Source organism: Patagioenas fasciata, chromosome 2, assembly GCF_037038585.1.
Source record: "Patagioenas fasciata isolate bPatFas1 chromosome 2, bPatFas1.hap1, whole genome shotgun sequence".
Lineage (NCBI taxonomy): Eukaryota > Metazoa > Chordata > Aves > Columbiformes > Columbidae > Patagioenas > Patagioenas fasciata.
This window is the reverse complement of record NC_092521.1, coordinates 63,511,131-63,525,636: the sequence shown is the minus strand read 5'-3', so window position 1 is coordinate 63,525,636 and position 14,506 is coordinate 63,511,131. Positions and strand designations below refer to the sequence as shown.

Sequence of the window (14,506 nt, the reverse complement as noted above, 5' to 3'; positions counted from 1 at the left end):
GTAACTTCACTTAATGCCATTCCAATATGTTTCTTCTCAGTATAATGAAAGTTATAAATGTTATTGATCATAATTTATGCAAATACTGTGCTTTAGAGAAGAGTAAATGAAGTCTGTAACTGATCCACAGTGTGTTTTGGCAAAGTCCTTTACAAATCCATCACACTCACAAATACTATAGTTCTTATAGCACAAAAAGTAGCGAGCAGTGGCAACATTACCAGGTAAAAATGGCGATTTTTTCTTAATAACCTTTTTTTCTTTTTTCTCCAGTTTATCTGTACTCTCTTGCTCCTTATCTTGTTCTGCATGATTAGAGTCAGCCTGATGATTTGAGAGAGTCTGGACATCTGGGTTCTGATCCTGGGCCCCAAGAGTCTTGGCCTGGCTGCACTCGGTAGGATGTGCAGGGACAGGAATTGAAGATAACCCACTGTTCTCTAAAGCTTGCTAAAAGAGAACAAAAAAACTAGGTTAAGAAAGAAACATTCCACAGTTGCCCAAACTTTTCTTAGAAGATATAATACAAATATAATTAAAGGAATGTGTCATCCTCCCAGAATTTCAGCTGGATTCCAAATTTGCAAAAACACTCTTACACAACACTGACTTGATTGTCTGTGAGATTTTAAGTTGGATTTCCTGCACTAATACATGTGCCAACAACTGCCTTTCAGAAAAGTGCCAATTGTTTCTACAGAATCAAGCATTTGCCAGGAACGTATAGCTATCTCTCATGCTTACTACACAAGAGAATAGTTCCCCATAAAAGGTCAAATTTGAAGCTCATCAATTTACAAAGAAGCTGTAGATGGTATAAAGAAAAAGTAAGAATGCTAAACCAAAGAAAGGCTTGGAAAAACTCAAAAGCCTCTCTTAACAAACCACTGATAACCACCAGTCTGAGGCAAGAGCTATGCACTCGTATTTATGTACATCTGGAAGGAACTGTAGTGTCGGAATCTTTGTGGACACTATTGTGTCTGAAAAGGCTCTGGATCGAAGACCTCAAACATATATTTAAGTAGGAGTGTGTGGATATTTGATTGCTTGGAAGAAAGCTATGTTTTATTTTGTACAACAATATGGCTAGTGATGCTCATACAATAACTTAAAGAACCAACCTCAGAGATTTTTTTTTTATTAGCTATCACAATAATAGTTGTATTTTGTGTTATGATTTGGTGCAACTACACATCACATTCCAAGCACTACAGAACTCAGCACAGGTAACAGCACATACCTACATGTAACATTCAGGTCTTCCAGAAAGAAATTTAAATTGTATTAAAGTACTAGAGACAGAAAAATAGCTTAAAGCTTAGCAGGATACCACCAATACTAGAGAAGAATATTCTCTGCTCTGTTCCATTACACAGTCGAGGTTGCGGAACAAGCACAGACAGTAGAATTACTGCTTGCTTCTCTTCTGTTACACAGCATCTCCTGCTGCCATTATCAAGGACAGAATAATGGTTTGGACAAAACATTGATCTGACATGGGGAGGAATTTTCTTTGCACCAACAGGAAATACTCCAATAGCCCTTCTTAATTAGAACAAGATAAAGGCTCCATATACATTCTCATTTTTTAACCAGATAAAAACTTTTTTTCTCTTAAGTGTCATCATGTTTTAACCACCACATAACTTCAGCATGTTCCACAAGCTGCTTCTAGGCAACAGGAAAACAAACAAACAAAGGGATCAATAAAACATGCATATACAGATGTGTGCACTTAAAGTTTTCTTACAGGTCACGTAACCAATATTTATAACCTTGCTTTTGTAAAATTAGACAAAGGGCTCACATTTTTTTCTAGTCTTGCTTCTATCACTGACATACCTATAGAATCTTTTCTTGTTGCTCTTGACATCCCTGGCCAGATTTAATTCTACCAGGACTTTAGCTTTCCTAACCTGATCCTGGGCTGTTCAGACAAATTGCCTGTATTCCTACCAGGCTACCTGACCTTGCTTCCACCATCCATAGGCTTCCTTTTTATGTTTGAGTTTGTCCAGGGGCTTCCATGCTGATGGAAGATATATTGGTGCATTCCATATTCATTCAGTAGATCTTTACAATTCTTTCTTCATTGATAAATCATTTAGAAATGCAGAAGCAATGCTATCATTGTAAACACTGAGAACAAATTTCACTAAACACAAGAAAGGAAACACTGATATGTAAATCTGTTCTTAGACATAGCTCTTACCTGTAAAATATCTCTATTGAGTCCCACTGCAATGTTGAGTTGTTGAACAGGTTGTTGCGGCTGGTTATTTTCTACAGGACCTGGTTCTGATAACTCAAGGAGCTGCTGGATGACATCAGTTACAGCCTGCTGACCCTGATGAGCAGTAGCTGAAGACACCTGGTTTTCTGTCTGTTGAAGAAGCGGAGACCGAAAATGTGTGGCCTGAAATAAACAGCAGTATATTCGTATAGGAAGATGAAAAGCATATATGAACTGATCTGTTTGGCTGCCTTATCCGAAATGTCTGTTGACTGCCCACTACAAGGATGTCCACTTGTGTGATGCATGAGAATTACACAGGGCTATCATTAAAGGTCTGCTCACTCCGCTGAGGAATTGCTTCTGTACATCCCTTTTCTGCAGTTCTTCCCAAGCTACATAACTCTAAATTTATAGTTTGAATTAAGTTTATCCTAGCTGATGAAACTTCCAACCAGTTTACAAAACACAGGGATCCATTACTGAATTCCACATGTAGAGTAGTGAATTCCACATGACAAGTAATTCTAAAACAAATAAATGTCACTGACAGGGTTGTCTTTTAAAGTTCCCACTTAACTAAAACAAGTCCTTTGGAAAAATAACCTTCTATTAGTTCATATTTTAAAAATGAAATTATTTGTGGTGTTATATCAAAACCTTTCAGAACAATAAAACTACTAACTTTTTTCCCTTCAACTCTCAATCTTCTAAACCTCTTTATTTCACAAGAATCTCTTATACTCTAAAAAATTTAAATGAACATGTAGATGTGTCAAAATACTAAAAAATTTAGAAGTCTAAAAATCAAATTTCTTAATATTTGATTTGATAGTTATATCTTATGCTACCCTAGTAAAAAATATGAAGAAAACAAAGTGATTAAAAGCCTTAGCATTTCTTTCTAGAATCAGAAATAAAACCTCCTCCTGTTCTCTTTCATTTATAAATTTCTCTTTCTTACAAGAAAGACTCCATAAGTACACCATTACTGAAACAACCGCTTTCAGTAATTTGTTTTACTGCAGAAAAGAGAAGCATATGTTTACATAATAGCTAGCTCCATAATTCTGTTTCTTAGAACACACTGGATATTTGCTTCTAATATTCACTTCTGTTCTCAAAAAATAATCACTTCCAGGAGTACACACAAACACACATATATAAAACACTACCTTCTTTCAGATCATTTTTAACAAAGAATAATCTTCACCTTCAGTTGTGTAATATTTTTTCCAATCTGAATACTCCCCTGAGATTTTCTTTATGCTGACATTACACTGGACAGTTAAAATGACACTGTCACCATATTTGAGGATTGTTACAAAGAAATACATTAAGAAAAAACAGCTTGACTCAAGTTATATCCTGAGAATTTAATGTATTCCTAATGCATTCTCATGAGATGATTAAAACAAACCCTTATCTCATATCTCCTGTATGAATGTGAGAATAGCACTTGCTAGTATATTATACTGATTTAACCATGACTTTGTCTTTTTTCACCTCACCAGTGGGACAGATGGAAAGACTCAATCTCTTCAGATTCCAATTTAGCAAAAGTGCTGTAAATATTTCAATATGTATTTTACAATATAAAACACTATATGTCATTTTCATTCCAATAAACCAAAGCAAACTGTTCTGCTAAAGAGTAACTGTCATGGAGACAGTTCATTTTCTTGCAACAGAGAGCAGGGAAGCTCTTTAGTAGAGCAGGAAACCTACACTAGGAAGTCTATAAAACTCTTCCAGGCTTTAGCAAGAGAAAAAAAAATTATTAGTGAAGGAACTGCTCAACATCATCTTTGACATGAAAATTACAGTACCAGACATATTTAGGCAGTATGTTCACATATTATAAAGCAGTTTACACAGAGTCTCATGGAGATTATCTTTTTTGAAAAATAATACATACGCACACATATAAAGTTTGTTACCATTACTGTTAAGATACCATGTTCATTTTAAGAAGTTTCAGAAGTCTTTTTGTAGGTCTCACTTCAATACCTGATTTTAAAAACAGCATGGAGAAGGAACTGTTGTATTACTACTTCATAATTCCACATTTGTTCAGTTCGAATAGTGGAACTTGTGATCACCCTTGGTCTGTCTGATCTGTTGTGTAGCACAGAGCACATGATTGCTCTGAATGAATTACTCCTTCAAGTAAACTAACTGTACAGAAATTATAGCTGTTCTTTAAATCAAATGATTTATTGTGGCAACTTTTTCTGTTACTATCCAATTTCAACGAATTGTTCCAACAGTAAATGATCCACATTAAAACGCCACACTTTATTCCAAAGTGTGAATCTGTTTGGCTTCAACCCTCAGAATGTTTTTCTTTTCTCTACTAAAGAGATTACAGATTTTTCCCTTTTCTTCAAAACAGCAGACCAAGTCATCCTTAAACACTTGAATCTCTTCAATAATAAAATACATTGTATCATACTTCAGGAATTCTAATATGTATTGACAGACTACATTCTAGGCAAGTTTCTCCCTCCATTTCTAGAACATAGATCTGGCAGTCTTAATTTCATAAAACAGTCTTAATTTCATAAAACTTCATTATTTAGAAATATGCCATGTTTAACCTAGAATATTTAAAATAAAGCGCATCCTAATTGATTAGTATCTTCTTTTCAGACCTTTACTGCCACACACACAACCCCCGTAATAACCAGGCATCACCTCTAATGCCACTCCTTACCAAGGAAAAGGGTTAAAAAAAGAAAATGTACTTAAAATAAACTGCTTTTGAAGCACAGCCATTTTTAATACTTTTTAAGATCTTATAAGAAACATAACGTAATTATTTAATACAGCAAGTATTAGAAATTAATTAGTTCACATCGGTTCAGTTTAGCTTTAAGTTAACTGGTCCTGGAACACTGAATTCACAGTAAAAGATAATGAGAAAAGTGGATAGACTGGTTATAGCAACCTTAAAGCAATACTGCCACATCTCCTAGTCCTTGGTTTTATGAATTCTAGTACATGATGAGATAATCAGCGGCTGCAGTTGGGAAGAGGGGAATGGAAATCAAATCCATCTGTCACTGAGATACCATGCTGCAACCTGCAGCTGACAAACAACATGCTACGTAGCTGCAAAAAAAATACACTAATGCTCTCACTGCGATAGGAACATCAAGACACACCTGCCTGTGCCTCAAGACTGATTGCTATGGGGTTCCAGAAAGCCAGCCCTGGATCATCCTTCCCCGGTTTGACAGGCTCCTCTCGAGCCCCACGGTTCCCCTGCTGCCTCAATTCCAACAAACTCAACAAGCACCAACAGCTCCTTCCCTCGACAGGCAAATCTTGGCATCCCTGTGCAGTCAAGTCAGAGGGGCAGGGTAACCCAGCATTTTATTTAGGAGTCCTTATACTCCTCTGTTCTTTTTATACAGGAGAGTATTCGCCTCCATTTTGCAAAATCACGTACGTATAACAAACGAGGGAATATAAACCACTTAACACCCGTTCCATTCCTAAATAACCAGCTGCATTCACCAAGATGTTTGCCTTTGCGTATTAGCTGATTAACTTATCACAGGGGACTATTGTGTATGCTTTTTCACCAGTTAAATGAAAGCTTACAAAATTCTGTGAAGGTTCTCCGGTTTTTAGTCTTGACACAAAAATATGACAAAATCTCTACACTTACATTTTTCCATTTGTTGTCAACAGGTTGCAAAAGATTAGCAGGGGATGTTGTTAGAGGTTGGGCAACAGAGTCCTTCAAAGAAATACAAAGAAAGTATTTTAAGCCTTTGTACAAAAAGAACAAAAACACGACTAATATCCATTAAAGTTGCATCGTTCATTTTCCGACAGTATAGAGACCAGGGACAGAAAAAAATTAGACTATGGGAGAGATACGTTATTATATATTGGTAAAGAAAACAACAACAACAACAACAACAACAAAACCTAAACCAAACCAAACAACAACAAAAAACAGAACAAACCAAAACCAACATTCAGTGCTTTTTCCTTTATGATCTGTCAAATAAGAAGCTAACATTTAAGTTATCAGAAACACTCAGAAGAATAATTTATGTCCTTATATAGAATATAATTATATAAACAAATCCTGAAAATGAGTTAAAACTAATATAAAATTTGAATAGTTCTAGATTTCATTGTTGCAGCAAAACTTCACAATTATTTTTATGTTATCTGAGAAGGAAACCTTTCCTTCATACACAATCTGTAAGCACCAGAATAATATTTTACTTAGTTGTAGAATAAAGTATTATATTTTCACCTAAACCCTCACATTGTAAATCCTGCCAAAATTTAACAACACAAATGAATTTAAAAAAACCCCAAGTAACAGCTACAGGTCTTTCAGTTCTAACCTATATGCACAATTCCTGGAATTAGGATATACATCTAACTAAACTCCTAAACAGATTTTCACATATATCAAGTAAAGCTTACTGCTGTAACATGAGATACATCTGTTGAAGAGCTTGCAGAATTCTGTGGACCACCCATGTGCATCTTGCTGATATGTGTATTTAAACTACCCAAGCTTTTGAAGACACAGCTACATTCTGTACAGTTGTATGTAGGGCCATTCTTCACCTTCAATAAAACAAAAGAAAATTAGGTAAGTTTTCCCTATATCAACCAAATTTTATATTTTCCATTATTTATCCATGGTATAAATATACTATTTATGTGACAACCTTGAAGCACTTTCCCCATCCCTAGCAAAACAATGGATCATGTTATGCCTTAAACATCTGAGTTTTTGTTACTTTGGGCAGAAAAGATAGATGGCTGTGAAGGCAGACACCTTGTCTTTTCTTTCCCAGGGTTTTGTGAAGTGAAACATAGCTTTCTGAGATAAAGACAATTAACAGTGTCACTACACATAATTAACAGTGTTGTTGTGAAGGCCTCACGGAGTGATCAGGATGATAGAGATGAACCACCTGGCAGACAACCAACTGCCAGAAGAAAGCACGAACCAACAGCTACCCCTGATGGGCAAAACAACTCACTTCTGGTCAGTACTGTGAACATTCCTGTAGTTTGAAGACCCCAGACCCTTTTCCTGAAAGGTCCTTCTAATTAGCATGAAGGGGAAACAGAGGGAGGAGATGAACCAGTTTCTCCTATCTCACATGTAAATGAACTGGGTTATAAAATAACCCCATGCATAGAATGAGGTGGTGGCGTGCAGTGAAATCTTCAACGTATCCACTCCCTTCCAAAGGATGTCACGTGACTAATCAATCTGTGCAGTGGTGATATCTTATTTGCTCTCTGATACCTTAGTCTAACATATCTACTTCATTTTTCCTTCTCTCCCTCCCTTATCCCTAACTAACATACATTATTTTTATCTCTCTCTCTCTCTTTTCCTCCTTTTCCTGAGCACAGCAAAGTAATAACTTTTGCTACTAAAGTCTTGCTACGTTTTGTGTTATAGTTACTAACTGTTGCCAATCCACTGATTTTAGGGGGTTTTTGCTGTCAATGCATTATGTTTTGTGATACAGTAATAGACCTTTGCCAAGTCACTAATTGCAGTAATATGTAATTCCATCAAGTGCTTTTGTAAATTTGCAACTGAATTAGACCTCAAGTAATTGTTGTTTGTCAACACTTCGCATTACTGCACAGTCCACCCAGCGTTAACCCACACCTGAGTACGTTGTGCTCACAGTTAAACCACCCCTAATCTCACTTAGGTGGGACGGAATAAAGAGCTAAATTGGCTTATTTTTCCAAGTTACTGATTCCCATTTATGGAGCCAAGTCTGGTATCTCTCAGATATCAGGTCAACAATAGTCTACATCCATGACTGTCATCTCCTATTGCCATTTCTCAACATTGGGAAGCACCAGAGAGCAAAACAAACATAAACTGGCAAATGAGGTCCCAGACTTTTCCCTCCTTATGAGTTCCTACCATTACACACTCAGAAACAAAACCAAAATGCAACTTCATCAATTAAGATGTGCCTGAAGATGTAACGTCATATATAATCAAAACGGAAGAAAATGGAAGAAAAAATGTGGATAATTTATCTTCAAATTTTGTCTCTCTTCTGTTTACTTTTGCAAACATATGTTTTAGAAATTTCCAAGAAAAAATTATATCAATTTTTCAGGTCTAAGTAGAAAGAAGGTAAGATAGATTAGGCCAAAAGCTATTGGGACCATGTGGAAAAAAAAATGATAAAACCCACAAAAAAAATAACACTGTGAAGGACAGGGAAGTTCAACATGTAGTTTGAACTGAATTTGAACACATAAAATAAGAAAGTGATAAGCAGCAACTTGTTTGGGACTTTCAGGCCAAGAGGTTGAGGTAACCAAAGCAGCTAAATCTACAGATTTCAACCATCCCAACCTGCCCCTCCTCCTCAGTTTATCACAGAGCAGTAAGATCCAGTGTAGTATTTTCAATATGCAGAGAACAAAGTCTTCAAAAGAAAACATGCTGCACTCCCTGTAACATCGTATGGAATTTTGTATTTCCTGACATTAGCTTAAAGTGGTAGTAAGACCTTCAGAAAGACGTATAAACTAATAAAATACTGATACAACTAAGCAGTGATAAACAAACTGAGAATCAACCTGTTTCATTATCACCTGTAACGTTATTTTGTGACTGTCTCAGGATAAAATGAAGAATTAACAGAAGTAAACATAGAGACAGCAAGAAAGCAGAAAAAAAATAATCAACAAATTACCCAAAGCAATAAGTAAAATATAGAAAATATAGGCTCAGGATCACAAAACACAGCATAAGATGTGATCAAGAAGCAGAATTTAACATCCCTTATCCCACAACCTTATTTTTTATTTAAAGAAAAACAGACTAACAGAGAAAAAAAAAGTGAAAAATATTTTTGGCTTGATCCCCAGCATTCTTGTAATACTGAAAAAAAGATATGCAAATTATGAAATTAATGATGGTACCTTTTTTTTTTATGTAGCAAAAGCTATCACATAAGGAGCTGTGAACAGTGAGGAAGATAAGGCACACAAATTCATATGAAATGTAAACATATGATCTAACATAATTAGGTGTATAACAAAATACTAGTCTATGAAAGCCCATATCTTAAAAGTAAGAACCTCTAACACACTAAAAGGATCCTTAGTAAAAAAAATCCATAAGATAAGATTTATCGTAACACAAAAATGGAAAGCAAGAAAGCAAATCCTAGAGAGAGATAGGGGAAAAAGTGAGAGCAGAGATTATATTCTGTGTGCAGGGAAAAGAATAAAAAATCCCTGCCTCTATCACTCTATGCCTTCCAAATCAAAACTAGATCTTTTTATATGAGTATTTCCAATGACAAATCACTAAAGTCAGCAAGGAAATTACTGAACAAAGTTGCACAGCCACTGCTGCTCAGAAGATTATATTAGATTACCATAGCAGTACCTTTTGAATCTTAAAAAATTGTCTGTCACAAAGAGGAAAGAAAAACAGCATAAAGACAATAACGCTTTTTTCATAATTTTCTTCTACTTGTAGTTGAAAAAGCTCTGAAAAAAGCTACAAGATATATACTTCAAAGACAAATTGCAAGTATGCTTTATGATGGAGTTAGTGGGTTGCTGTTTGGCCTTGAAATTTTTCAGCATTTTCTGCTTTGCTGCTTTTTGTTTACTTTCATCTGATTCTCGCCTTCGTTCTCCGAAGACTGACACAGGTACATTTTTATACAGCTAAAACCAGTAGTAATTTCTTAATCTGTCAAGGTACTGAAAAGACAATAGTAAATTAGGGTTTTGCCAATTACCTTAAGTATATGTTTATTCAGATTACGCTAATTTAGGAAAACTACATTTGCAGGTAAAACCAACAAACTACAATCTATACTAGAGCAGTAAATTTATGTTGACTTCAAAAAGCACCAGAGAACACTGGAATAGCAAACAGGGCAATTTAAATGCTGAAAATGAAACAAGCAGTATATTAGCACCAACCACTTGATGAATAATCATATTTACCTCTGAATGAACTCTCTGTATGTGTGACTGAAGATTGCCTTTCTGAGAAAAGGCTGCAGGACAAAAGGCACAAGCATGGGGTTTTTCACCAGTGTGCTTGATCATGTGGGTCTGCAATGCCCCCTTCTGGTTAAAGGCTTTTCCACATTCACTGCATTTAAAAGGTCTTTCACCTGAAAAGAGAAAAAAAAAAAAGAACAATGTGGGGTAAGAGGCTTTAAATAAACATAAGTAGTTTCCTATATCTAAATAAATAATTATATCAGCTAAAATAAAACACTGTCTATGGATATCGGTACATACACATACATAAACATTGAAACAAATATTTGGTGTTTTGACAATAAAATTGTGTACCTTGACCACTAATCTCAGTATCTACTCTGATGAAGATGTAGCTTAGTGAAAAAAGTTTTATGACCCAGCTGATGATGATCAGTTAAAAATCAGCACAATAAATGACACTTTTATAAAACAATTATTTAGAACAGCTTCCCTCAACTTATGGTTTGCAAGATCTCAGAAGTTTGTAAACAGAACCACTGGGGAAAGGGAAACCACAAACTGCACTCTCCTACACCAAATCCCGTTAAATGCATATACCTGCACGGAAACAAATGGAGGAACAGAGACTGGAATGGACAGTGGTGTATAATTGTCAAAAATATAACCTTTTATTTAGTCTAAAATCAAAAAGTCTTACAGCAACACTGCAAAACATGGCCTATGGTTCTCACTCCTCCATAAATATTAATAGCCATTCATTCTTTACAACCACCTATTGAAAATGTGCAGTAAAATATAGTTTTTACTATATGAGATAATGTACAGCTCTGCTAAAAAATAATTTTAAAACCTTGAATGTTTATATCACTATTGAATGTTAAAGAAAATCTAGGCAATATTGTAACAGGAATGCTCTGTCACTATTTCCTGATTTTGGGATTCTCAGTGCTGTGCTGTGGAGTTATTTGTACATTCACAGGTTAAGCTTGAAAGATTCCGCAGAAATTTTAACTGACAAAAAATAATGGAACTGCATTAAAATATTAAAAAGCTACATATTTTAAACACGTAGATACTATGGAAATCTCCACTGTCAACTGGTATTACCCTTTTTTTTTTTTAGTGAAATAGTGTAGCTGTCCTAACTCCAGAAACTTGAGAATATTTAACACTTTGCCTTTTGCATGTTTCTATAGCAAAACTCCTATGAGCAGGCTGCACATGATGTCTGCTACACCAGGAAGTATTAGCATGTGTTAAATATTTTGCACACTAAAGCAAATTTTAGTGAATATTTTTACATGTTTTCTAATTATATAGCTGTAATTACACCGAGTTTAAAATGATCAATTCTTAATTAAATTCACATTGTTTGAAATAAAAGTAGCTATTTTCTGAAACAGATGGCAAGCATGTAACTCTCACATAGTATCAACTCCGAAGGAATGTATTTATTTTGTCCTGCTGCTTATGGGTTTTGAAGATGTTTTAAGGTCTATCGGTTTTAACTATATATTTTTTAATATAGCTTACAATACAGTACACTGATTCAGATCTTGAGATACAGTGACAAAATTACTATTGGGCTTTTAAAGGGAAAAAGGCTTTGATTCCATTAATAGTTGCTGGTGGACAAATACAAGTATTGCTTAGGTTAAGTTTGTCTGTTTAAGTAAATTTCATTATAAAAATTAAATCTTAATTCTAGTGTGGAAATGTGGAATTTCTGTATTTCTCAAGTATAACTTCATAAAACATAGATTTGGGAGGGGCAATGGGGGGCTCATTACTTAGTTATTAATATGGGAATTGCAATCCCTGAGGCTTAGTTTTTTTCTCAAAGGGTGTAAGTGCTTGAAATTAATAGCCATGAACAAAAAAGTATTGCAATTAAGACACTAACATGATGTACACATAGCATAGACATGCTCTTTTAAAAATTAAAGACTTAAGTATTCTAAACTCTTCAAAGTAGAGTTCTTTTTTCCTACAAATTTTACAGCACCTCAAGCAACTGGATGCCAGACAGATTGTCTGTGAGCTTAAAGTAATAACATACTTCATAAATAAACGAGCATTCAGTAGCTACTTGGGACTTAAAATGACCTACCATCATGTGCAGACTGGAGCTACATTTCATTTTCTGTCTCTGATTTCCCAATAGACAAACATGTTTTTATTCTTCAGAAGAATTATAAACCCTCTTGAACTTTTTGATGCTTTAGAAAAGTTTCCTCAACCAACTATAATTCTGTCTCTTTAATTCCAACTACACTAAGCTAAAGTAATTTATCAGATAGAGACCAAACTCTAAAATAAGAAAGTTAATTTATTCACAAGATGGAATATACATATATATTGCACATCACTGGAGCACCTTCAATGAAGGTTTTAAGTCAAACTTATGCTATGTATGGCTGAGAGAACTATTCTTACAGTCCTCCATACACTTAAAAAAACTTTTGTACTATTTTATACTTAGCATTCTTCAGACACTTCAATTGCTTAAGAGTTTAATAAGTGCACACATTTATCACAGTAACTTAACAACAAACATCTGCTAATCACTCTGCAAAACTGAACAGTCACCCGCTCTTCTTCAAGTATCAAAATTGCAGTCTAGGCTTACCACCTCCCAAGTTCACTTTGGACATCCTGAAAATAGCAGTTATAATAAGTACAGAAAATACAAGGCAGTAATTTTAAATAAATCAATCTAAAACCAAAAGTAAGGCCACTATGTTGTTACTATTATTCACTTTCATGTATTTCTACTCTTTTTCAGATTGTAAATTCTAGAACCTGTTTTCCAGAGTATGTAAGATCTTATTTAGACTACCTGACTGGCCCTCATCTAAGTTCTTCAATTTTAGGGCTCACCAAAACTGTAAGTAACAAAACTGGTATTCTGTGACAAATGAAACCTGTAAAATACTTAAAATTTCCAGATGTACATTATTAGAAATAGTTAAAAATATTTTTAAAAGCATATACATTTCCTAAGCAACTAGTTACATAAAGGGTGTTTTAAATCAACAGGTAACAGCATCTAATAAGCCAGATACCTTAATACTATTTCAAGTCCCAACAGGGAGAAAAATATTTAACATTTCACAGATCAATTTGGTTTTGTAAAACAAATGCAAACTAAAATAATTAGTTCCAGAGACTTACCTGTGTGTATCCTAACATGTCGTGTTAACTGACTTGGCTTCTGGAACGTCTTTCCACAGTGCGGACAGGAATAAGTAAACCCACTTCTATCAATGTTTCTGTTATAAGATCTGGTATTTGATACCCTGTCATTAAAATAAACAAAAAAAAATCAAATCTTAATATTAAACATTATTTTCAGGAAGCTTATTTTATCCCATCATTTTTTAACATACAGTGTAAATTCGATGATAATGTATAGCATATCAGCTGCAACAGTCAAAAACCAAACTCTTTAATGACACTAAAAGAAAAATATAAACAGCACTTTTCTAAGTACCTACAATCACCAAAAATTTTAGTTATTTCTGTAATAAAATTGATACATCTTAGAAGCTCTCTAGAGGCATTTTTACTGTAAAGTCTGCTAGAAGTATACAGTGACTTCACAACAATTATTATATTGGTGGCAACTTTCACTCTGTGCAACTCCATTTCTTTTGCCTGAATGCAGAAAGACTTCTGTTCTTAACTAGAATACGAAGATTTCATCAACTAGAGCACAAATACAGTTGTTGAAGTCTAACAAGAACAGGTTAAGAATTCAACAATCCACAAATCAAACTTAATGATTTTCAGTATTCATTTAAATGATTAACAGTAATGTGAAAAAAACAACTGATTTTATGCTGGAAAAAAGGAAAAACAAAAACCTAGATCTTACAGATCATCACAACAACTCAGCTGAACAAGCCGAAACGAGAAGGCAGTGCAAGAGGAAAAACAAAAAACCAAACCAATATGGTATCTAGAGTACATTTTCCATAGTGCCTGAGTATCTGCACCTATAAGGTAATCCAGCTTGTCAATAGTGCTTAAAGCTAACTGAAATTATAAAAATTTAAATATCTGGGTTTTTTTTCTGAACGGCTGAGAAATAAGAATTAGCTAATGTGGAGCAGATATGCAAAATACACCACCACCTTGAAGCATGGGCTGGTATAACACCACAAAAAAAAAGCAGAGGAGCAACAGTTCACACATAACGTAAGAAACACTAAACTTCTGTTCAAATGCTGCATCTTCCTACTCTAAGAGAACACAGATATTCAA

The 14,506-nt window shown here is 34.6% G+C and overlaps 1 protein-coding gene across 8 annotated transcripts in view; it reads right to left on the bottom strand.

Annotated features, from left to right (window-relative positions):
• The window catches only part of ZNF236 (zinc finger protein 236), a 77,545-nt gene that overhangs the window by 44,916 nt on the left and 18,123 nt on the right, over nucleotides 1-14,506 (bottom strand). For 7 of the 8 annotated variants that reach the window (XM_065831323.2, XM_071804314.1, XM_065831324.2 and 4 more), the window contains exons 5-10: nucleotides 13,415-13,539; nucleotides 10,235-10,407; nucleotides 6,692-6,838; nucleotides 5,913-5,984; nucleotides 2,216-2,419; nucleotides 222-450 (exon numbers count right to left, since the gene is read on the bottom strand). In XM_065831323.2, the coding sequence (XP_065687395.1) occupies nucleotides 222-450; nucleotides 2,216-2,419; nucleotides 5,913-5,984; nucleotides 6,692-6,838; nucleotides 10,235-10,407; nucleotides 13,415-13,539 (950 nt within the window). The remainder of the gene's footprint in view (nucleotides 1-221; nucleotides 451-2,215; nucleotides 2,420-5,912; nucleotides 5,985-6,691; nucleotides 6,839-10,234; nucleotides 10,408-13,414; nucleotides 13,540-14,506) is intronic. The other variant, XM_071804310.1, reaches the window with a different exon arrangement.